Raw genomic sequence first — 23,496 nt, 5'->3', positions numbered from 1 at the left:
AAAAATATTACTCTACATGTATTTTTAAGGCCACTCCAAACATGTTGTTCAAACTTAATTTTAGTCATTACTTATCATGATTGCTACACCTAAGATCATAGATATGCCCAAATTAAAAAAAAATTGAATATACCCGACAAAACTCGTAATATAAACCTCATAGCCATTATCTGGCTGATTTTATTTTAGTGTTTATTTAATTGTACAATTTTATATTTTATTTCATTCGGTGCATATTATCCTCAAGCCGCTGGTGATTGTGTAATTGCACCCACCATATCCAGTGCTACGCAGGGCTGGTCAGTAGGTACCTGCGGCAATTGAGTAACCAAATAAATTACTGAGACAAAAGAAGAAAATCAAATTAAGGCACGCCTGATGTTTTGACAAATACCTCAATTATTATTATTATTATTATTATTATTATTATTATTATTATTATTATTATATATTTCAATACAAAACTATATTATATATAGTTCCGTTAAGATTATTATTATGAGCCACTCGTTTGAGTATTAATATTAAATACTTTTGTAGATGACAAAACTGACAGTTAATATTATATGCACATATTACATATACAATGTGTTATATGCACAAATATATAATAAGCCATGAAGGTGTTAAAATATCAACTGTTAATTTTTTATTAACTACTAATATTATTTATTTTATTCTTATTCAGAGTTTAATATATGCTTAAGTCATGTAAAGGCTATGAATGATGTTCACTTACAAAATGACCAGCTCCAAGGATCCAATAGAATTGTAGGTTTTTGTATGACTTAAAAAACCCTTTGGTCGTTTTGTCACTTCCACAGTAGAGGGGGGTTCTGTCTTTCTCCAAGAAATTTTGAAGCCCTGTCCACCTACACAATGGACCACAAAAAAGGGAAAACACCTTAACGCACGTTGATGTTTGCTTTCACCAATCTTGAAACGTTGCAATTGCATATATTAGATAGATATTATAGGATATATTAGTTGCTTACTCGAGTTTTTTAAGCCAAGCTTCAGTCCCCTTGGTTGCACAAATGAGATCAACCTATAATAATCACACAAATTTTAATAATCCCATGAAGGAACACATGTAATTATTTAAAATTAAAAAGATAAATATACAAAACTTTTTACGTAATTATTTAACCATTAGTTAACTTTTAATCTTAATCATTCATGTGATTGTATATTTCAAGTTTATTGTTATCATTTATCACACCACAAACAAATTTGGGATGAATGATACTTTTTGAGCCCATACACAATGGGATGAACAACGCTGTTTTGAACCAAGACTCTGTCAAAACAATTGGAATGAACAACGTGAATAAGTAGGATCAAATTTAGAGTCTCCTGCCATCAGTGTTGGGGAAAGGGACACTTACTTGGCCACTGTACACAGTCACGTTGACCCCAAGAGCCAGCAGCTCATCAACCTGAGAAAATTAAACTAGAGACATCAAATATATATATATATATATATATATATATATATATATAATACCCATTTTAATTATTTTTTAAGTACATGGAATATCATTATCAATTCGACTTTAAGCCCAAAATGACTAATGAAGCGACTAATCAGATTGTTTAACACATTATTATCTTCTTACCTCACTAATTCTTGGCTTCATAAAATCAGGTACTAGACTTTCGAAAGCATCCAAGGACTGCACTGCATACCTGTCATCATCACAGAAGCTGTGAGATCACGGATTTGAATTGGAATTTGAGCTATATTTTCTTTTAATTCAAAGAAATTATGAACTCACGTAACATTCTCAGGAATGATCTTCAACTTCTTCCTTATGACACCATTTAGTAATCTTTCAAGATCATCATCCTCACTGCCAAGATATGAAGTCTTTGAACTAAGATACTTGGAGTATCGCATCATTGATACTTCTTTGAATAATCCCAGCTCCATTGCGTTTAAGGTGTCCGAATCACTTTTTGAATCTTGTAGAAAATTATAGAAATCCTGGAATATCCAAAGTTAAGAAATTTAGGAGCTGTGGCACAGAACATTTTAAGAATTTAGTTTTGAATCTAACACAACCTCAAAAGTTAGTTAATGACAAGAATTGTTTTTTTATTTATATACAATATACAATAGTCCATGTAGGATTTCCAGCATCCCTCTGAAGCTGAGAACTATACATCTCCAACATGAAATTTGGAGATCTAAGCATCTACATGTGGCCCGTTGTAACGGTTAGATAACGAGTGACCTGACAAGCTTAACAATAATCGCTAAGTTAGGATCTGATTCTCATTTAAGAATTTGGATTCAGGATTAAATTAACAACAAAATCTAGCTCATGAGGTGAGGGTAGTCAATCACTGGTTAACATGAATCTCCAACACAACAAAACTTCAAAGCATTGTGGATTATAATGAGATATCGTTTTAGGTGATTAACTAAAAACATGATGAAGGAAAATTATAGTACCACATTGTTGCTGCTAGCGGCAATCTCATTCTCAAGATCAGCCCATGAGTAAGTTGCATCAACAAATTGACCTGCCTCAAGTTGCTGCTTGATCCTCTCAGCTATACTGTTTTGAAAAATGTATTTATTTATCAGATAACATAGAAAATGAACATCTTATATATCTTATATAATACTGTAGTCCAACTCCTACATTTTTCTACTGAGAAGATGGAAAAAAAGATGTACCTGTTTGCTTTTTGCAGTCCATTGTCGTCAATTCTAGATAGGTCTTTAAGCAGAGGACCCCATGAAAACTTCAAGATTGAATTGAAATATTATAATTGTGAAAGCTGTAAGTGTTAACATTTAACTACAACAATTCTCGTACTTACCACAAAATCTTCTGGGGAGATCCAGGTGTCTCCTAATACCACACCTAAATAAGAAAAATACAGTTACTAAATATCATACACTTTTTCATGCATTTAATGAATGTTACCTATTTAAGGTAAAAATAACAAAATTAACCATATTGATATATAAGAATGGTTATTTGTATTGGGACTTGGATGGTGCTAATCTGGAAGGAATATATACCTCCAAGTGTAAGCTTCAACGTTCCGTGTTGAATAGCTTTGAGAGCCGATAATGCAAGAGCAACAGCAAATTTGCCACCATAAGACTCTGCCACAATGAACAGAGGACTCTTTTGGAGACTTGCATCATTGTTGTATAATTCAACTAACAATGTTGTCAAGTCTGTGGTTGCCTCTTCGTCTGTTTTGGCATAGAGATTGGAATCCTCCACGTAACTGTACCCGGTTCCAACTGGGTTGTCCTATATATTATAAGTGTATAACATGAGCAGCATTGAATGATCAATGATGAGAACCATAGTGAGAAGCACATTAGAATGCAAAATTAAATAGGCACTGTAATCATCTGCTTCAGGGGAAATAAAAATTAGAGTAAAGAGTTACCACAAACAAGAGATCTGCTTTTCTCAACCATGTGAAATTTCGTGGCTTCAAATTAGCATCCAAAGGACCAACCTCTCCAAAATTTCCAAACCCAACTCCTGAAGAGCCCTGTATTGAAAATTCATGCCATAAAAACAGAATTTGGTTATTCTTTACTCATATCGTAGCCCAATTTAAAAAATGAGCATTGAAATGTTTGTTAGAGTGAGAATAAAGTAGACACAAGTTCATAGTTACATCTTATACCATTTTTTCACTAAATATGCAGTTGACATCGAAAAAGAAAAATCAGAATATAAAATCACAATTTTAAAGATATGTCAATTTAATATCTGACTTTGGCAATTATAATCATCTTGGTCCAAAATAATTCATTGAATCAAATTTAAAAGGAAAAATTCAATGACAATTATGAAAGCCATGGACTAAAACCAATGTGAGAGGTTTAATAGGTTTTGTCTGAAAAAATACATACTGGTCCTCCCTGAAGCCAGAGAATGATTGGCCAAGGCTTGGAGGGATTCTCCACTCTGTATGGACTTCTGTAAAGCCACCAGAACAAGTGGGCTTCTGATAAAAATTGATGAAATAAAACACTTGTAAGACATGTACAGTGGAAATTTCAGAAGTGTAATGTAATGGCACTTGGCTTACTTGGTCTAACTTGCACATATCCCCATTCTTCTGATCCGTCTTCATTCTTCATACATGTTACCAATCCTTCCTGAAATAGTATGACAAGAAGGAATACAAGGGCGAGCACAGAAGCATGGAGCTTTTCCATTTGAAGAATGGATGGGTAAAGAGCAGCAGCAAAGGGTATGCCAATTTATAAGGATCAAAAGTTATGGTGGTCGTGGTCGTGATCCTTGTCCTTAAGGGCACGACTCATGGGTATAGCGTTTCCGACATTTCATTTTCAGATAAGACTGTGCATCATGGTGCTCGTTAATAATTTTGCTGGGGTTCAAATTTAAATTAGTATCTAGACATGACTAAGATATACGTTATCTTGTTATTTTTAATTGAAATTCGTAAATTATGTTATAACTTTTTTTTTTCTTTTTTATTGAAGTTGTAAAATATTGGATGATTTTAATTTTTTTTTCAATATGACTTTAAAGTCAGTAAGAGATTATTTTTCTATTTTCACTGAAATTGTAAAATTTTTTACAATTTTTTTTCAATACGACTTTAAAGTAGTAAGGGTGTTTTTTTTCTTTTATTTTTTATTTTTTTCATTTATCATTTCAATTTTTTATTTTTTTAAAGTTGTAAATTATTTACGAAAAGTCATGAATAATTTTTTATTTTAATTATTTAATGAATAATGTATATTTTTCTTTTTATTTTTATTTAATATTTTTCTATATTTTGTATATTATTTTATTTGATATTTTTCTATATTTTTATATTATTTTATTTAATATTTTTCTATATTTTTAATTTTTTACTATGTTAAGGATTATTATTTTTTTGTAAATTAAAAAATAATACAAAAGACTTAAATTTAAATAGAAATATTAAAATCTACACACATATTTGTCTAACAAAAATATTAATGACCTCAATATTCAGGTCCATATTTTATGCTTAATTTTTTAAAATGATAATTACTAATCATATACATAATGGAATAGATAAATCAATTTCAAATAGGTTTAAGAAATATTCGTTTGCACAAAATTGAAAGATATAATCATATTAATTATGTATACAAACAAGTCGATGAATAAATTATTTTTACTTTTTAATTTTATACTTATGTTTAATTTGTATTGTTTATTTTATATTAATGTATTGTGTTGATTTTATTTTAACAATTACTTTTATTACTAAATTATTTTTTGTTTTTAATATTAAAACAATTTATAAAATATAATTAATTAATACTACTGTACGAAATTATTAATTTATTTAATGATAATGGTAAAAATTAATTAATATTTTTAAAAAAATAATATTATTTGGTAAATTCTAAATTAATATTATCTGTTAATATTGGTAACAAAATATTTTAATATTTTTATTTAAATTTAACTTTTTTATATTATTTTTTAATTTATAAAATAAATAATAATTCTTAATATTAGTAAAATAATATTAAATAAAACAATTTAAGAAAATACAAAAAAATATTGAATAAAACTAAAAAACAAAATATATTAATTCGTTAAATAATTATAATAAAAAGTTATTTCTAATTTTGAAGTCGGAAATAATTTATGACCTTAAAAAAATTACAAATTAAAGTCGTAAATGAAAAAATATATATTCTTACAATTACAATTGTAAAGTCCATTTGAAAAAATAGATTGTAGTTATAAAGTATTTTACATCTTTAATGAAAAAATAATTCCTTATGACTTTAAAGTTGTGTTGAAAAAAAAAATTATCACTTCAATAGAAAAAATCGTAAAAAATTTTCACTTTAAAAGTCGTAAGGCTTATTCTTTTTTAGTATTAATTTAAATTTTATTTCATTAAATAATTTTGAAAATAAAAATGTCCCCTTTCCGTCGTTGCACCCTACTCCCAATTATAGCGACATTTCATTTTGAGATAATGCTCTGCATGTGCTCGTTAATAATTGAAGCCACGATTATCACGAGTTCTTATTTATATTATTAGTTTATTGAATTACCTCAATCAGTTCTGATTATTAAAATGAATTGGCTCAATCAGTTGTCACGCTTGAAGGAAGTCATAAGATATTTCAGTACTTTTTTAAAAAATACTATTAGAATGTCTTTTATAAATTTTTTAGGACAAATACATGTAGAATATTAATAAATTTATTTTTAAAAGATAAAAATTTTAACTTTCAAAAGTGAAAAAAATGTGATAAACTCATCTATCTATATGTTAATTTTTGTTTGTCTGTTACCATTAATAAAAGAGTATATATGACATAAAGGATAAAAATGTCACAAAAATAATTATAATAGATTGAATCAAAATGTCAATAAATTTTCATTAGACTAATTTGTCAAATCTCACTTTGTTTCATTTAAAGATAAAATATAATATAATTTTCATCTTCTTTTTCTTTTCTTTTTTTTATCGTTGCAAGCATAACATTACACTTAAAAAAAATAAGGTAGTAAGCATAAATTAGAATAAACATAATAATAAACATAATATTGATTAATAATCATAATCTGACTATTATTCTGAAATTTTTATTATAACAATATTAAGTAGTGACAAAATCAAACCAAGTCTCATTTTTTTATAATGTTTAACTTAATAGTTGTACATTTTTATTTGAGTATCATATTTTAGGTAAGGTATTATCACTTTAGAAATTTCAGAGTAATAGACAAATCATGCTTATTAATCAATATTATGATTATTATTATATTTGTTTTTTTGTTTTTTTAATAAATAAGAAAAATAAAAAAATTATATTTTATCTTTAAATGAAACAAAATTGGAATCCGATAAATTAATCCAATGAAAACTTATTTACACTTTAGTCTAACCTATTTAGTAGTCATATTAATAATTATTTTTGTGACATTTTCATCCTTTTGTGTCACGTAAGTTTTTTTATTAACAGTAACAAACAAAAGTTAATTAATGGATGGATTTGTTACACTTTTTTTACTTTCAACAATTAAAATTTAAATTTTTATCTATGAAAAAATTATGCGTGCTTTATATATTCAGAAACAAAAAATGACTAATTATATTTTTTTTATTGTATTCATGAGGAGGGATCTGATTAGTTAAGTGAATTAGCTCAATCAGTTGTGCCACTTGGAGGAAGTTCTAGGATAATATATTTCAAACTTGTGGCTCCTCTCCAATTGTGCTGCCCATGCAGAAATTGTTTGTATTTACCATCCGCGTGTAATAGTTATAAAAAAGTTAGAATATAAAATTAATGTTAGTAATATTCTTTTTAACCTTCTCTTTTTAACATTTTTATTATTATTAATTAAAATTGATTGAAAATTATAAATTTTTGTTCAGTTTGGTTTTGCTTTAATTTTTTTTTATCATAATGCGAACCAAACTAACATGATGTAGTTCATTTAATTCGGAGTGGGTTGCATTTTGGGTTTAGTAATAAAAAGACCAAAATGTTTAAAAAAATTAAAAAGAGAAAAACTCATGTACAAACAATTATTATAGAGTTAAGTTTTCTTTAAAAAAAAATATTAGCTATCTAAGTAGTAGCCAACAACTATAATATATTTTTCAATATGAATATGTTTTTCAAAAACAACAATTATAACATTCAATCATCTATAACAAAAAAAAAAATAAGAGTTGTATTGTAAAACTAAAAAACTAACATAACACTGTAAATTGTATGACAATACTTTTTATATATAATATGTCAATATAGCTAAAACTAAAACAAAAAATGTATTGTTTGGATCAATTGGTTTGATTTAGTTTCTATGAGTTTTAAATTATCTAACTAATAATAATATTTAACCTTATTTTTAAAATAGATTAGAAAGAAAATAAAATAATAAAGAAAAGTTTAAAATATCAATTAAAGATAAAATAAAAGGAAAAAATATTATATATATATTTTTTCAATTTTTTCCTCGATAAAAAAAAAATATACTATTATAATTCATGTGCGTTTATTTTTCCTTATTTTCTCTTTGTTAAAACATATTATTATAAATTTAAATAAATACAGTTTTAAAAATTACATTCCCTCTAATTTTTTAACCTCCGCACATGACTAATAACCTCGTAGTAATTTTCACTCAGGAACTTTTCGTCCATTTAAATATTTGCATACCTCGCCATCGAGGAAAAACTTGAAAAGTGAAACTGGACCCGCTGAACGCAAAACCAAATCAGTCCGTCGAAACACTCAAAACAAAGATCCAACGGTCCACGTCATCGATCCGCTCCTATCCCTTTTGACCAATCAAATCCCATCACAACAACCTTTATATACAACACACACTCTAACCGTATTAGATCACAACACAAGTATTCAAAATATCATCTCTATATATTCCCTCCATTTCTGAGAATGGCGAAGGCTGCGGAGAAGAAGCCAGCGGCTGAGAAGTCTCCGGCGGAGAAGAAGCCTAAGGCAGAGAAAAAGATTCCGAAGGAAGGCGGTGGCGAGAAGAAGAAGAAGAGGTCGAAGAAGAGCGTGGAGACCTACAAGATCTATATCTTCAAGGTGCTGAAGCAGGTACACCCTGACATCGGTATTTCTAGCAAGGCCATGGGGATCATGAACAGCTTCATCAACGACATCTTCGAGAAGCTCGCGCAGGAAGCGGCGCGTCTCGCCAGGTACAACAAGAAGCCTACTATTACCTCCAGGGAGATTCAGACCGCGGTCAGGTTGGTGCTGCCCGGGGAGCTTGCCAAGCACGCCGTTTCTGAAGGAACCAAAGCCGTTACCAAGTTCACTAGCTCTTAGAGTTAGGGTTTTTTTTTTTTTTTTTTATGTAAAGCTAAGTCGTATAGCTAGTGGCTTCTTTTCGGATTCTATATGCCTATGAATTTGTGATTCTATTAGTCCCGATGAAAATTTATATTCAGAGTAATCGATGCTTCCCGACTTAGTCGATTTGACAAGTGAATAATACTCGCGTTGCAGGAATAGCATTAGCGACGTTCGTGTATGCGCAATAACACATTAACGAGTGATTTAAGCACTTGATTTTACTTTTTGGAAAGATATTGATGATTAAACTATCACAATGTAGTTATGGTGTTATTTACATTAGCGAAAGATATTAACAAACACATTATCGAAATGCATAAGTTTTCAAATTGAAACCAGACATGCACTATATTGAACATTCTTATTTGTGTATGTCAAAAGCATAATGCTCGGAGGTCCATTTTATGTGATAAAAATATTGTAAAAGTTGAGTATTTCAATTACAGTTCTTGTCATCTGAAAGATACTTTGGTGCAATGCTAAGAACCCGACTAGACCAGAACACAGCCTTCCATCACCGTAACAGCCTTCCCACGCAAAAGCACTCTCTGGATATGTTCATCAAGATGAATATTGAGAACTCCCCCTCTGGGTGATGCCTGCACAAATGTAATCTACATGTTAGTATGACACTGACAAAGATAATCTTTAATGCCAATGATAGGAAGAGGAGTACCTGATAAGCATTCAAATCGAACTTCCCAAGCTTGTTGCTCCAATAAGATGCTAATGCACAATGTGCACTCCCACAAACAGGATCCTGAAAGGAAATGAGTTGTATTTAACATTACCTCACTAATTCTACTTTCATATATTGAAACCAAATACTAGATTGAACCTGCTTTCTGCAATATCCTTCGCTTTCTTCTAAATTATCCACCAATGGACTATGTAAAATTTAGGTGGTAATACTGACATGTGCATTCAGTCAAAGTTTTTTTTTTTTTTTTTCTAATACAGTATAATTTAATATGGCCAGGTGCTTGCTTTAAGGGTATGTTTGACCCAACTTATTTTTTACTTAAAAAGTTACTTTTAAATTTAAGTTAGAAACTAGAGCATAAAAAGATAGGTAAAAGTTGTTTGGTAATTTTTAATAATTATAAAATATATAAGTTGTTTGGTACTTTTAAATTTTTAAGTTAGAAACTAGAGCATAAAAAAATAGGTAAAACTAGCGTATATTCATAAAATAAAAGAAAAATATATAATGAAAAGGTATATATGAATTTAAATTGTGGAAAATTATTTTCTTTATATAATTACTTTAATAATTATAAAATAAATAAAATATTAAGATAAAAATATTTAAAAAAATTTATTTTACAAAGTCAAAATTACTTTAATTATTAGAATTTTATGTAAACGATGATATACAAATAATATATAATAGTAAAGAAATTTAAATATTAAATAAAAATAATCATGTGCTTAAGTTATTATATATTGTTTTTTTAGGGGAAGTTATTATATATTGTTATTCAATTTTCTTAATACAAACCTAACTTCCAGTTGCAAGTATACTTTTTGTTTTTGACAGTGTTGTATACTACTTACAGATAGGTAGAGTGTAGGATTTAACGAGGAAAAGAAAAAACAAAACAATGAACACAATTTTAGAATTTAAAAGCAAGTAATAAGTAGAAAATAGCCGGTGATGAGATTCGAAGTGGAACATGACAAAAAAGCTGTGTAAGCTGATGAGAAGCTCCTCCGAGAAGCTTTTTTAAAAGCTCTTTTTTTTTTAAGATTTCTTATTAAAAAATAAACTCCTTATAATTTTAGAGCTTTTGTATATATAATGTTTGGCCTAGCTTCTACTTATAAGTTGAAAAAAAAAAGTCACAAAAATTAAAGCTGGGCAAAACACACTCTAACCCTAAGACTAGACCTCAGATCTATAGATTGTAGGACAATACAAAAGGAAAGAAGAGAAGTAGCATTTTTAAAGGGTTTATACAGCCTCCAAAATTGCATTAACACTGATGACCACAAAATCAAATTCTAAAGCATACCTTGCTTGTACCGTCTGTTTTTATTTGTTATATAAGAAAGGAGACATTTGCCAAGGCATTTGGAGGAACATTATAGAAAGAATTATCAGTCACTTACCTCATTGATTCCCAATTTTGGGCAGAAGAATCGACTATAGAAGTCAAATCCCGAGCCTGGAGGAGCAATCGCTGAAACAATTACCCCCCTTCCAGGACATCTAACTATTGCATCAAGTTTTGGCTGTAGTTCTGAGACAGCTTTTACAGATGTGAGTTCAACCTAGGAAAAATTGCAAGTTTTATAATGTTGAATGTGCACAAATTGCTCAAAACACATGCTATTTTACAGGTAAGATGCATAGATATATATTGTTCTAATTCCAAGAATCCATCAGATACGGAAGATGCATCCAAAGATAAGACTGATGAAAAATGGTCTTCACCATATAGCCTGCATCACTAGGTTATGTTGCTTCCAAGGTAATGACCAAGCTGTAACTGATGTGCACTAGACAATAATAGAAATGGAACAGGGCAGATATAGGACTTACAAGTAAGTCATCTCCAATTTGTGTCCTCTTTACATCAATTATGGATGCACCGTTCAATGCCTCAGAAAGTAGTGAAGTACTCTCATCAAAGCTGAATTCTGTAACAGGATCAACCGGAAAATCCAATTCAATATAAAATCCATCCTGAGCACCGTTTTGTGTGTCTGAGGCACTGGTGATATGGATCGCTGAGATCTTTTTGGCAGTTAATACTCCAGATAGTGTCACAAATTCAATAACATCGGTATCCACCAAATCAGATGAAAATAGTGCGTGCGCAGCAGCTAATGTGGCATGACCACAAAGTTTAACCTGCACAAGGGGGTTCAAGAAAATGCTAGTGATTTAATAAGTCATGGACCTCAGAGATCCAATTTCATCTAAGTCAAGATTTTTAATGTTTGCAAAACTAAGCATATGCTAGTTGTTAAATAAAGGTCTAATAAGAGGTGGTACAATAGATCCAACAAGATAAATTACAAGGATAGATTCCGATACTCTCCTAGAATTTCAGTTTGAAACTAGTTCAAACCCAAAAGTTAGTTAAGTGTATAGAACCGAACATATGCTAATTGTTTGGTAATGACCTATTAACAAGTGGCCTAATAAGTCCAACAACAGCTAAAATAGACTTTGATATCATTTTGAAATTTGAGTTTTGAGCTAACTTAACTTCAGAAAGCTAACTCATGGGAAGCTTGCAAGACTAAACATATACTAGTTGTTCGATAATGGCCTAATAACAGGTAGAATAGACTCTCTGATATAATTTTTTTTAAAAAAAAAATAGGATAATAAAATAAGGATATCTTGTTATTTCGGGCATATGATATGATTGGTGAATCTAGGTATACATTTTACCTCAGCAACAGGAGTAAACCATCTGAGACGAAAACGGGGATTAGAGGTTCCATGGAGCGAGTGGGTGATGCGTGATAAGTAACAAGTCTCAGAGATATTGAATTCAGCGGCTACTGCTTGCAGCCACTCCTCATCTCTCTCTTCCTCTAAGAAACACACAGATGCAGGGTTCCCCTTGAATGCTGACTCAGTAAACGCGTCCACCTGCTTTTCTAACTCAGATTCAGCGTATGCCAACACCACCTTAATTCATTCGTATGAAAAACATTAAGGAAGAATTATGTTCTCTCACAAACATACCACATAGTATTTCACGGGTTTCTTTGCCATTGACATACCAACAGATGTCTCGAGTCAAGCCGCCACCACCAACATCTTTCTCTGCCATTTATCACTTCATCAATAATGTACAATTTTAAACTATACTTTTTTTATCAGGTCACGTTATCCTACACTGTACCTGTACCTAATGATGTTCAAGATAAATTTATTGTGGATTTTTTTTTTTGTTTCGATATCTGTTTTCAATCAGTTTTTCATTAACTAATTAATTTTAATTCTTTGAGAAAAGTAGCTATTTTATGAAATCACGTATTCTCATTCTTCCCACCAAATAATAATTATGATTTTCGTTTGTATATAGAAATAATTAAAAATTATATTTGCTTATTAAGTTGCAATTAGCATTCACACGTGTTTCTAGTTCTTTTTATGATTGAAGCAAAAACGAAATATATAATAATATTTTCTCTCTGTTTTAGAGAATAAATTCATAGAATATATACAATGTAAATAATTTTTTAAAAGAATCAGGATTTATATTCATAAAATATTTGTTTCATAAAATGCAGAAAGAAAAATATGAATAAAAATACAAAACGTAACAAAAAGAAAATTGCGGTGAACATGAATTTTCCTTGCGTGAGCAACATCATTAATTATTTTTAAAAGACCATTTTAGTTATTTATTTATTTTATGAATTTACAATCTAAAATAATTAGAACTGTAATTATTATTTTGGGGAGAAGAGAGAATACATTAAGCTGATTTCATAAAATAAATAAAAGAGAATCATAATTAATAAGTTAACGAAGAATTGATTGAAAATGAATATTTAATGACTCTAAATATGTGTAAAGTGGATATTTAATGATCTTTAACTTGTGCAAAATAAAAATCCAATTATTATTGACATGAATAAAATAAAAATTAGGCTCAAATATATTTTTTATTCATAATATTTTTTTCTTTAGTTCATTATCTAAAAAATATTTTTTTTATTTTACTACTTTATGTTTTCAAATTTTTGTTTGTTATCAATTAGTTTAAGTTCCTTAAGTGATAAGGTGACATTTTATTAATCTATCACGTTTTCACACTTTATTAGTTTGTCACACTTAATAAATTGAGATTAGCTACCAGTCTCAAAGGCAAAAGTTTGGAAACATTAGATAATAAAATTATTTTTTTAAATAGTAAACTTAACTGATATATTATAGATATGAAAAATATGTTCAAACCAAAAAAATTATTATTCACAGTAAATTTTTTTCTGAATTGTTAATACAATTACTATTCAAATAAATTGGAACATTTTTTTTTTCTAAATTAGAAAAAAAAAGGTACTTTGTATTTGAGATTATCTCAACAGCGCTTATGAAGTACTACTACAGAAAAAGACACAACAAACATCTCATTCAAATTTAACCAAAAACTTATTACAACATTATGTTTATACGGCTTTCATTGGAAACAAAGAATATAGTAAGAGGAGAAAAAATAGACCTCAGCACACATTTCTTGGGAGATAAAAAGGAAAAGTCTCTCCATAAACTTGATATTTTTTCTAATGATACAAAACATCAAATACACACCCCTTTCTTTTACAGGAAAATTAGGTATACTAAAATCATACAAACAAGCTAATTAACTAAACTTAGAGAATCTTGGATCTTTAACATTGTCTAAGACAGGCATCTAGACTGGCCCGTTGTAGAATCTGAAGAACTCTACGACGGTGTTGTCCCATTACCGTCGTCGACTTTGGTGCAGTTTAAGACGGACCTGTCCAGTTGCTCGTCTTAGAATTCGAGGATGTTTACGACGGTTTGCAACAACCGTCGTTGAAATCGTCACTACTTTTCACTACGTCCGAGACAACGACAGTTGTTAACCAATGTAGAATACCGTTCATAACCGACGTAGAATGTTGCTTTTGTAGTAGTGCAAGAATTGTTCTTCTAAGAATCATAACTAGACTACAAGAGAATATCTTCATGATGGAGGATCAATTCTTCTGGAAGAATCCTTGAGAACTCAACCACTTGCAGTCAAAAATTGATTTTCAAGTTTTGTGTGAACACTCTAAAGAAGTAGAAAAATAGAAATGTAAAATATAATGACATCACTCAAATAAACTCAAGAACTTAAAATTTAGATCTACCACTAGAGTAACTAGTCCAAAAGTTCTTAAAACTCAAATATCACCAAGAAACTCATTCAAAAGTGGTTAAAAACTCAAATTGAGTTCTACCACTAAACAAAGATGTTCTTAGCAACCAAAATACAATTTGGATTAATTTCTCAACAAGTATATGTAAGGGAAGAAAATAAAAAAGTAAAAATAAATTAAATTTCTCAATAAGTTGGATAAAAGTTTTTTTTATCTAGCTTTTTCAAAGTTGTGTACCTAGGTTGATTTTAACGTACTTATAAAATAATTTTGATTCATTTTGTTTCTATTTTCTTCTCTATGTACTTGTTGAAAATGAATCACGAAATTTCTTAAAAATTATTGACCAAAATAAAAATCGATGGAGTATTTTATTAAGATACATATGGTAGATAGTAATGGTGGTGTTTAATTCATCGTAGATCTAAAATATACAAAAGACAGTAAATGTGACAAAACGACATAGTCCAGTATTTTTATTGTTTTTTGGACATACTACTATGCACCACAATCTTGAGACGTAACGCATCAGTCTCTCAATCAATCAACATAAATCTCTAACAATTTAGCCAATAATATAAATACAATATTCTTCATCTAATTATTTCAATAAGCTTGCTACAACTACAGTATATAGGTAATTGTTGCAGGAACAATTGAATATTGGATTCAAAGATCTCTCTCCTAGGTTCAGTCAAATTCTATTTCACTTATAAGCTTCAAGTTATTGAGTTTTTCTACTTGTCTGAGACTATTGGATGCTCCGGAAAACATCTAATGAACGGTGCATAATAACCACTTTTAGAAGCAATGGACTCGATAACCAAGAGGCTCGTGAGTCACCATAGCTAGCTAGCAAGCTTAATGAATATGGACAGCCAAAAATCAATAGCCTCCAGGGGCGAATTAAAAATTATCGGGTTTGAGGGTAATGACCATCACCAGATGCACGTGCACCGCATTATCCTCAAATAGTTACTACTTCCTTCTCATATTTTTTCTTAATATGAGTACAATTAAGGTATTAAATGAAGGTATTTTAATCTAACTATACCAATTTTTAGTTTTATTAAATATTCCTTAAGTGCAATAATCTTAAACTAGTTATAAAAAGGGGATAGTACTATTTTAATCGTTCAATTCACTTTATATTATATCTACAGATTAATATTGAACTGCCAATAAACGGGCAAAACTCCGCCATCGAATTTCGCACACGATCGTTCATACCCGCTAAATTCTGAAGTATTACCCATCTTTTTGCTTTGTTCATGACATGGACATATGTATGAAGCAAGGGTGGTTCCCTGTATATAAAGAACTCCCGATAATCATGTCAGTGTACTTTAACCCGATTAAGAACTAAAAATATTAAAAATCTAAAATGTGTTCAAAGAAGCAAATAATGCACAACTATAATTAAATCAAATACGTATATCTCTCACTTGAGTAAGTCGTAAAGCAACCGCGAGAATTTGCATTTGCACTAATGATACCGAGAAATACATTGATTAAACGATAAATAATGCAAGGAAAAGGAAAATCGCTACACTATAACCAGGAGGTTAAAAACAATTTGGCCAATAATAAATGAATTATAACATTAACCAAAATTTTGGCTAGTTTCACAAAATCCCCTTGTCCTAGCTTTTGCTCTATTTTCAACTCTATCCCCCTTTTCATTCCTTTGCTAAGAAAACAAATAACAGCTAGAGGTGGTTGTCAGTTTTTCTGTACACCAAAAAAAGCCAGATCCCTGTACAATACTAAACCGCCTGTGCTCTGCAACCCATCAAAACAACCAAGAAAATAGTCTATTGCATAAGGGGCCTACAAAAAAACTTTACACAAACTCCAGCTAGAAAGTAGCTCAGAGTGTTTCAGGAACAGGCTTCTGTAACACTGAGGTCCCTTGAAATATCATCATGCGATAAAATTTCTTATATTTGTTTATCTGTAACGAGGACAGCAGTTAGTCTAATATAATGAAAAGTAGCAAACAATGAAAATCTAAACCAAAGAACAAATGAAGTTGATACACACCTCATCTTGGGGTAGCTTTGTAAACCCAAATTTACCAGTCCATATTGACTCAGCTTCATCGGCAGCTGGTAGGACAAGGTTTTTCACATTTAAAGATCCAAGTAGCGTCTCAATACAAGAAAACAGGCACTGAAAATAACCCTGAAAAGAATATAGTTTTCAGTTAGAATATTTCACAAAATCTTTATTTACTTTAAATAATTAATCGAAAACACTTGGGAGAGTACGGTATATAATCATTCAAGTAGGGGAAAAAAAATAACCTGTCCTTGATGATCAGCAGTTGTCGCAACCAATGGAAGCTCAGCTATTTCTGACCCAAAGACACGAAATACTCCAGCAGACACGATATCCCCACTGCAAAACAATAAAAGTATACAAAATCAGGTAATCCTTCCAACCAAATTTGCACCTCTATAAATAAATCATCCACCTTCTTACTTACTTGACAGTAAGAACTGCACAGTATATTCCACTAAAATCCTGACCACGAATGTTCCTTCTGTGGAAATGAAACCAACAAGTAGGAAGATTCTAATGAAACCACACGCATACATATAACACTACAGAGAAAAATAAACCATGCTTACCCAAACAACATGGTTGGAATGAAATCACGGCCAGATGTTGAATCAACTATAGGATCAAACCTCTCCTGGAAAACAAAAAAAATTCTAATACTGATTAGAAGTGCACATCCATCAAGCTTAAAATAAACGTCGTCTTCAAAATCCAAATGTTAACTATCTCAAAATTTCATAACTAAAGACAGTAACTGATTCAAATCAAAGACTAGATAAAGCAGGAACACTTGCATACTCACATGGAAAATGGCAACAGCTTTTGAAAGCAATTTCCTAGTTTCAACAGAATCATCAGAATCAGAATCTAATTTCCAGTTCATAACCCTCCATTTAACATCTAGACCAGCTCCAATTTCTAAACTTTTTTCTTCATGCTTCTTTTTAATCAAACTTAGAAGGGGATCTGGGACATCCTTCTCCTTAGAAGCCACCAGATCTGTCAGAGCAGTATGAATATGACTGCAATTTCCACTACAGAACCAATTTCCTTCAGGCAATTTCTGTAAAACAATCTCCGTCAGAAAATCATTACACCAAGGACAAACTAAGTTTCAACAAGGGGAAAAAAGAAAAGAAGAAACTATGGTACCTCTAGGTTCTCCATGTTATGCTCCTTCAAACATCCAACATGATATTCTTTCTCACACTGCAAGGACATAAAAATCAGAGATTCAAACATATTATGATATCAATAAAAGCTACTAACTAGTAAGGGCTTGGCTATCTAAAATTCTGATAAAGCAGTACCTGATCACAAATAATTACTGTCCGAGGACCAAAGCTTTTACTGAAATTGGGGCGACTGTACATTACATCAAAACATCAAGAAGGTAAAATTAGCTGGCATATTATACTGCTTGAATAGAAACTTGCCATTATAGAAGAAAATAGAAGTAGCACAAGATTCAATCCAAAAGAAGCATCTCAAATTCCATGCATCAAACCATAGAGCCATGTCTAATAACATCAAGTTTTACATTGGCTGCCGAAGGCATCACACAACCCCAAGGTCACAAATCCCATGGCCAGAGGAACTCAACTTTATACATAATATACCTTGAATCATCATACAGCTTGTCTGACTTGACAATATATAAATAGCACAGAATTACCTGCATAAGGCACATCCACCATGGTCAACTTCTACAGTTTTGACAACACGAATGCATCTTTTGTTCATCAGTTCCAAAATATCAGGGCCTGCAATCCTTCCAGCAGCCGCCAGAGCATTCACCTCATGTTGCCCATGCCTGTCTTTCTGGAAAACATTCTGGCAATACTTACAATACCAACTACCACTAGGAATGCATGGTAAAGGGACACAATCTGAAATTGTAAAATGAGACAGTTGGAACATTGACTATAAACACCAGCATCAAGTTCAAAATGCAGAGGAAAATAATTACTTTTACATGAAGCACAACATAACCAAGAATTAAATTCCACAAACAATTTCATGAAAGATTCAAACTCAATCACCATAAATCCCAGACTGTTAGAAGACTTGCAGTTAGAAAGGTAATAAACTTTTTTTGGTACATTTTAGGAGGGAGAGGGGATTGCCCAATTCCATAGCCAGGGGAGTGCCCTGCCACAAGGACTAGCAGGGTTTCAAGATCTTACAGAAGACTTATCAATGAAGGATAACCATAAAAAACCAAACCCAAAATTATTTATCTCCATTGTTTAATAGTGCAAATTAGTCCATAAAGCAGTTCTCAACCATTTGCCTATGTCTTTTCTATATCAACCTGCTTGTTTTATGTTCTGATCACCCAACATAATGCTTGGCATAACTTGGAAGTTCTTTAGTTATTTTAATGTAGCTGCTAACTTTTCTACACTTTAAGCTATTAAGAATAGCATGAAATAAAACAATCAAACAAGAAACAAAGTATAACCAAGAAACCAATGAAATTCATAAGGAAAATAAATAATCAATGTTGGAGACTCGAGATCACTAAGAGACACATCATATGTACAACATGTCATTAAACTTGCTTTGAATTACTCTATGGCCTCAGCTATAAGAAATTCTATAGAGATCTACAATCTTGAAAGATGATTTGTTCACTTCATGCAACTTAACACTAGTAAGTTATATGCCACAATTTGAAGAAAGGCTAAAGTTAACATGTGTTAATCCAGAACAGATTTATACAAAAAAAAAAAAAAAAAAAAGCAAACAACATTTCACCTATGTGAAAAGCTCTAGGGCATCCATCACAACACAAAAGATCCCCTCCATCTTCGCATATGATGCAGAGATCATCATTGTCATTGTTGGAAAACCTCCGATGATCTTTTGATAAAGAGATGGACAACTCATGGAGTGAGATTCCATTAGATGTGTATATGTGCAGGTAACTGCAATACAATAACTCAATATTAAACAAGAAAATATGATTGATGGTCAATTGTACAAAACACTATCCTTCAAATCATAAATTAACGGCAAACTCATGCAGCCCTAAGAAATTGGAAAAACAAAAGAAAAAAAAAAAAGAAAGTGGTCTAGTTTAATTTTAAATATTTTTCCTCTCAAATACGTTATCTTTAGATTTAAAATTTAATTATATTTTTCATATTGTACCAGATCTTGAAAATATAAATAGAATGCAAAAGTAAAAAATAAATAGGCAAAGCTTGTGATGAGCAATTTAATGCAAAATCTAGATAGACAACGAAGGTACACCCTGTAATTGCATTTAATAATAAGATAAACTCATGTGAAGAGCATGAAAAAAAACTCATGACAAGCAATTTAATGCAATTCTAGATAGACAGAGCAAGTAAACCCAACATCAAATAACAAATTAAACAATAACTCACGGCTTGCGTCGAGATGCCCAGCCAGCATGAGCTTCAAACTGAGAGGCACTGACCTGCTCATTGCAGCAGGTACAAAAAATTCCACATCCCTTTTTGTAACCAACCAACAGTTTCTGACCACAACCACAAAACAAAAATACAATCAAGAAAGGCAAAAGTCATAAATAATAGGAAAAACATAACCCATTTCAATCAAAGCAACCTGCCCATGAGCATAGTAGGCTAGTTCAGTTCCATCTGGCAAAACATCTGCTTCAAATACCAACTTATGCAAGCGCAAATCCCTTTAAAAAAATCAAAAATAAATGGACAAGAATTAAATCCCTGATAAGACTAAAGCATGACATGTTAAAGCATGTAAAAATATTCATTTCCAAATTCTAAGTCAAGCAAATGTTTAAGATAAGTGCTTTACAAACACACTTACTTCCTAGTTAGTCTTCCCTGACTCTTACCACGAGATGCACTGTGCTTCATCCCATTGCTAAACGATTTTGGCTGCACCCCAGTGTCTAATGAATTTGGCTGCACCTCATTGTCTAAAGAATTTGGCGGGACCTCATTGTCTAATGAATTTGGCTGTACTTCATTGTCTAATGATTTTTGAATCACAACTGGTTCTGGTGATCTGAGATAGATGGAATGTGCATGCATTAAATAATCATATGCAATAAATTCAGAAAACTTTTATAATATCACTATCACACCACATGTACTATATGTTTACTCAAATAAAAACATGCAATGGGTTGTTCATTTGTAGTTTGGAGCAAAAGTGAAAGAGACATTAAGCAAATTAACTTGCCATCCTATACTATAATAGGCTGATCATTTTTAGCATGGTATAAACAGGAAGTGTAAAACGGTTGACAACTATTACAATTTACAATATTTCACATCAATTTTAATGAAGGAAATGTTCCCAAACTTATCCTAATTTCTTATTTTTTGTATTTTTGATAACGTACAGTTAAGTAGTCATTATGTTTAACAAATAAAACGATACCTGGGTTGAACTGGTTGTGAAATTACTTTGCGGCTAGCCATGGCTGTTTGAGGGGGGCTTGCTAAGCACAAATCACATACAAGCTTTGACACGCCCTTGCATGCTCCTAAAATGAACACTAAAATTCATCAATATTACTTGTTTCATGGCCTGAAAATAAGTATGCAAAGCTGCGAACACATTGGGGGAATCAAGGGTGGGAAATCAAACATATGCATTTCAAACCTCTGCAGTTCAAACAGATGGAAGATTTCTTCATTGTGAAGTCACCAAGGAGCTTTTGGACGGCTTCATCCATGGACTCCAATGGAAAATCGCAGCAGCAGCAGGCATTCATGACATCACGGAGAGTTTTTCCACAATTCCCATCATGGATGTAAATATACTCAGGGGGCCGCTTGTTTGCACTGCCAGCATGCAGCTCAAACACAGTGGGCGTGACAACCTATTTTCACCGAAAATCAAATAAAAAGAAAAGTGCATTACAACGCATAATCTGTCAGACACTAAAAACTAACTCAAAAAGAAAAAAGAACCTATTTTCATCTTACTCACCTCAACCCCATTACAAATCTTACAAAAGCACAAAACACCGGAGTCTTGAATCACTCCTTGAAGCCCCTTTTCTCCGGCTTTCCAACGTGTCTACAAACAAAATCCTCAAACACATCAAACTCATATTTCAAGCAGAAAATCCCTAATTCCCTAATATTAACACTCAAAATCCATGATTGTTATTAAAAGAACCAAACAATACCTTCGCTCCCTTCATGTACATCACTGGCAGCCCCTCAAGAATCCCTGTTGCCAGAAGATCCTTCAACTTGGAAGGAAACTTCTTCAACCTAGAATTCGAAAATTTTGCCGAACTAGGAGGAGTCATTAACAACGAAGCCTCAGCTGAGGCTTCAGTTTCCCCCTTAACACCATCATCATCAATTCCAGCCACACCAACATGTTCCACATCATTTGTTTCCTCAGATTTTACCTTCAATGCCGACCGCGTAAACCTTCTCTCGGACTGAGGCATCTCCAACCGCTTCTTCATTCTCCTCTTCTTCTTATTCCCCTCATCACCATCATCATTAACCAAAGCTAGGGCTACCCCATTAGAATCTTTCTCCTCCGAAACACCACCTTTCTCCGGTTCCTCTTCACAAAGGGGTTGTTCTGCCATCTCATCCGAAACACCCTTCTCCGATTCCTCTTTACAAAGGGGTTGTTCTGCCATCTCATCCACAACCTCTTCCTTCAATGTCTCAGCCACGATAGGCTCCTCTCCCTTCAACGTCTCGGCCACAACAGCTTCCTCTTCATTGATAACATCATCCAACACCTTCGGTTCCTCTTCGCTGATAACAGGTTCAGGTTTAGGTTCCAACATCTTCGGTTCCTCTTCACAAACCTGCATTGCCGCGGATTCTGATTCTCCCACGTGATTATTATCATCGCTCTGAAGATCCACCACGTCGCTCTTAACCTCTTCCTCGCTCATAGCATCCTCCGAGGTTTTCGGCTCCTCGGACTTCCTCGACCTTTTCCGGGCCGAGGCAGGCTGAACCGGAGCCTCGACCCGGTTCTTGCTGGCACGCGTTCGGCCCAGAGAACCGCCGCATATCTCAGATTGGGCCTTCATGGCGAATGCGAACTCTCTCTTGAGACCCGTACGAACCCTAGAAAGCACCACGAACTCGTCGGAATCGGCGCCCTTGGCCATTGAATGAACCTATTGATGAGACAAAAAATCACGATAACAACGAAATCAATTACGGAAGATTCGAGAAATTGCGAGGATTGCACATGCGCGTGGGGGAGGATTGTTGTTGGGTTTGAAAGGGGAAAGAAAGTTAGGGTTTGGAAAAAAGGGAAAGAAGAAATAGTGAATGATTTGATTTGAGATTTGGGGTCGTAAAATAAAAGACAGGTTGGGTTTGGTTGAAGAAGGGCTGAAAGAGATCTTAATGCCAAAACTAACCCTGCGATGGGGATGCGTTTTCTCTTCCAGATTTTGATTTTCCATTTCGCCTTGTGTTTCGTGATTTTCTTGTTTCTGCTTTCTTATTTATACGCCCCATAATAATTAACAATAACAATTAAATATACTAGGCTAATGCTTAAAACTCTTGTTTGACGATTTTGATAAATTTTTACGGGCCTCTCTTCTCATGCACTATGTTTCACGATTTTAATGGACACATAATATATCGATTTAATGGTGAAAATAGAGATAAATATGCTAAAATCTTTTCAAATAAAATTGTATTTTGATAGAAAAAATGTTATTAATTATATTATCTTCTTGGAGATATTCTTCT

The 23,496-nt window shown here is 31.9% G+C and overlaps 4 protein-coding genes across 5 annotated transcripts; 1 reads left to right on the top strand and 3 right to left on the bottom strand.

The window, feature by feature from the left end:
* Positions 1-45: 45 nt before the first annotated feature.
* LOC114377248 (serine carboxypeptidase-like 51) lies at positions 46-4,362 on the bottom strand. Its single transcript, XM_028335680.1, has 13 exons — positions 4,075-4,362; positions 3,896-3,990; positions 3,421-3,528; positions 3,038-3,278; positions 2,833-2,876; positions 2,687-2,754; positions 2,459-2,564; positions 1,779-1,987; positions 1,620-1,689; positions 1,389-1,439; positions 996-1,048; positions 740-872; positions 46-311 (listed from the first exon to the last, which is right to left on the bottom strand). Exons 1-13 carry the CDS (start codon positions 4,202-4,204, stop codon positions 243-245), a joined length of 1,377 nt encoding a protein of 458 aa, XP_028191481.1. The 5' UTR covers positions 4,205-4,362; the 3' UTR covers positions 46-242.
* A 4,015-nt stretch (positions 4,363-8,377) lies between these two features.
* Positions 8,378-9,027, top strand: LOC114376472 (probable histone H2B.3). The gene has a single exon (XM_028334613.1). It carries the CDS (start codon positions 8,429-8,431, stop codon positions 8,828-8,830), a length of 402 nt encoding a protein of 133 aa, XP_028190414.1. The 5' UTR covers positions 8,378-8,428; the 3' UTR covers positions 8,831-9,027.
* Positions 9,028-9,161: 134 nt separating this feature from the next.
* LOC114376471 (uncharacterized isomerase BH0283-like) lies at positions 9,162-12,700 on the bottom strand. 2 transcript variants are annotated; one of them, XM_028334612.1, is made up of 6 exons: positions 12,564-12,700; positions 12,264-12,467; positions 11,403-11,714; positions 10,970-11,131; positions 9,534-9,617; positions 9,162-9,456 (listed from the first exon to the last, which is right to left on the bottom strand). In XM_028334612.1, the coding sequence occupies exons 1-6, from the start codon at positions 12,597-12,599 to the stop codon at positions 9,349-9,351; spliced, it is 906 nt and encodes a 301-aa protein (XP_028190413.1). In that variant the 5' UTR covers positions 12,600-12,700; the 3' UTR covers positions 9,162-9,348. The 2 variants fall into 2 exon arrangements, with proteins under 2 accessions (XP_028190413.1, XP_028190412.1); XM_028334611.1 differs by having other exon boundaries at positions 12,264-12,470; positions 12,564-12,682.
* A 3,576-nt stretch (positions 12,701-16,276) lies between these two features.
* LOC114375303 lies at positions 16,277-23,222 on the bottom strand. The gene is made up of 17 exons (XM_028333078.1): positions 21,939-23,222; positions 21,737-21,826; positions 21,407-21,626; positions 21,182-21,287; positions 20,603-20,803; positions 20,378-20,459; positions 20,176-20,288; positions 19,541-19,710; positions 18,456-18,669; positions 18,091-18,145; positions 17,933-17,989; positions 17,583-17,843; positions 17,350-17,414; positions 17,205-17,261; positions 17,023-17,116; positions 16,760-16,900; positions 16,277-16,670 (listed from the first exon to the last, which is right to left on the bottom strand). Exons 1-17 carry the CDS (start codon positions 22,896-22,898, stop codon positions 16,587-16,589), a joined length of 2,970 nt encoding a protein of 989 aa, XP_028188879.1. The 5' UTR covers positions 22,899-23,222; the 3' UTR covers positions 16,277-16,586.
* Between the last annotated feature and the right edge of the window lie 274 nt (positions 23,223-23,496).

Source organism: Glycine soja, chromosome 11, assembly GCF_004193775.1.
Source record: "Glycine soja cultivar W05 chromosome 11, ASM419377v2, whole genome shotgun sequence".
NCBI classification, from domain to species: domain Eukaryota; kingdom Viridiplantae; phylum Streptophyta; class Magnoliopsida; order Fabales; family Fabaceae; genus Glycine; species Glycine soja.
The sequence above is the reverse complement of the archived record's forward strand: the minus strand, read 5'-3'. Positions and strand labels throughout refer to the sequence as shown.

What these genes read in the sequence shown, in the direction of transcription:
- LOC114377248 (XM_028335680.1), bottom strand. Translation starts at nt 4,204, where the DNA reads ATGGAAAAGCTCCATGCTTCTGTGCTCGCCCTTGTATTCCTTCTTGTC. An exon ending in AAGCAGATCTCTTGTTTGTG is followed by an intron (nt 3,279 to 3,420) that starts GTAACTCTTTAC and finishes TATAATATATAG; the next exon opens with GACAACCCAGTTGGAACCGG. An exon ending in CCGCTAGCAGCAACAATGTG is followed by an intron (nt 1,988 to 2,458) that starts GTACTATAATTT and finishes TGGATATTCCAG; the next exon opens with GATTTCTATAATTTTCTACA.
- LOC114376472 (XM_028334613.1), top strand. Translation starts at nt 8,429, where the DNA reads ATGGCGAAGGCTGCGGAGAAGAAGCCAGCGGCTGAGAAGTCTCCGGCG.
- LOC114376471 (XM_028334611.1), bottom strand. Translation starts at nt 12,599, where the DNA reads ATGTCAATGGCAAAGAAACCCGTGAAATACTATGTG. An exon ending in AAATTGGAGATGACTTACTT is followed by an intron (nt 11,132 to 11,402) that starts GTAAGTCCTATA and finishes AATTTTTCCTAG; the next exon opens with GTTGAACTCACATCTGTAAA. An exon ending in TCGATTTGAATGCTTATCAG is followed by an intron (nt 9,457 to 9,533) that starts GTACTCCTCTTC and finishes ACATTTGTGCAG; the next exon opens with GCATCACCCAGAGGGGGAGT.
- LOC114375303 (XM_028333078.1), bottom strand. Translation starts at nt 22,898, where the DNA reads ATGGCCAAGGGCGCCGATTCCGACGAGTTCGTGGTGCTTTCTAGGGTT. An exon ending in TGTACATGAAGGGAGCGAAG is followed by an intron (nt 21,827 to 21,938) that starts GTATTGTTTGGT and finishes TTTTGTTTGTAG; the next exon opens with ACACGTTGGAAAGCCGGAGA. An exon ending in CTGCTGATCATCAAGGACAG is followed by an intron (nt 16,901 to 17,022) that starts GTTATTTTTTTT and finishes TATTCTTTTCAG; the next exon opens with GGTTATTTTCAGTGCCTGTT.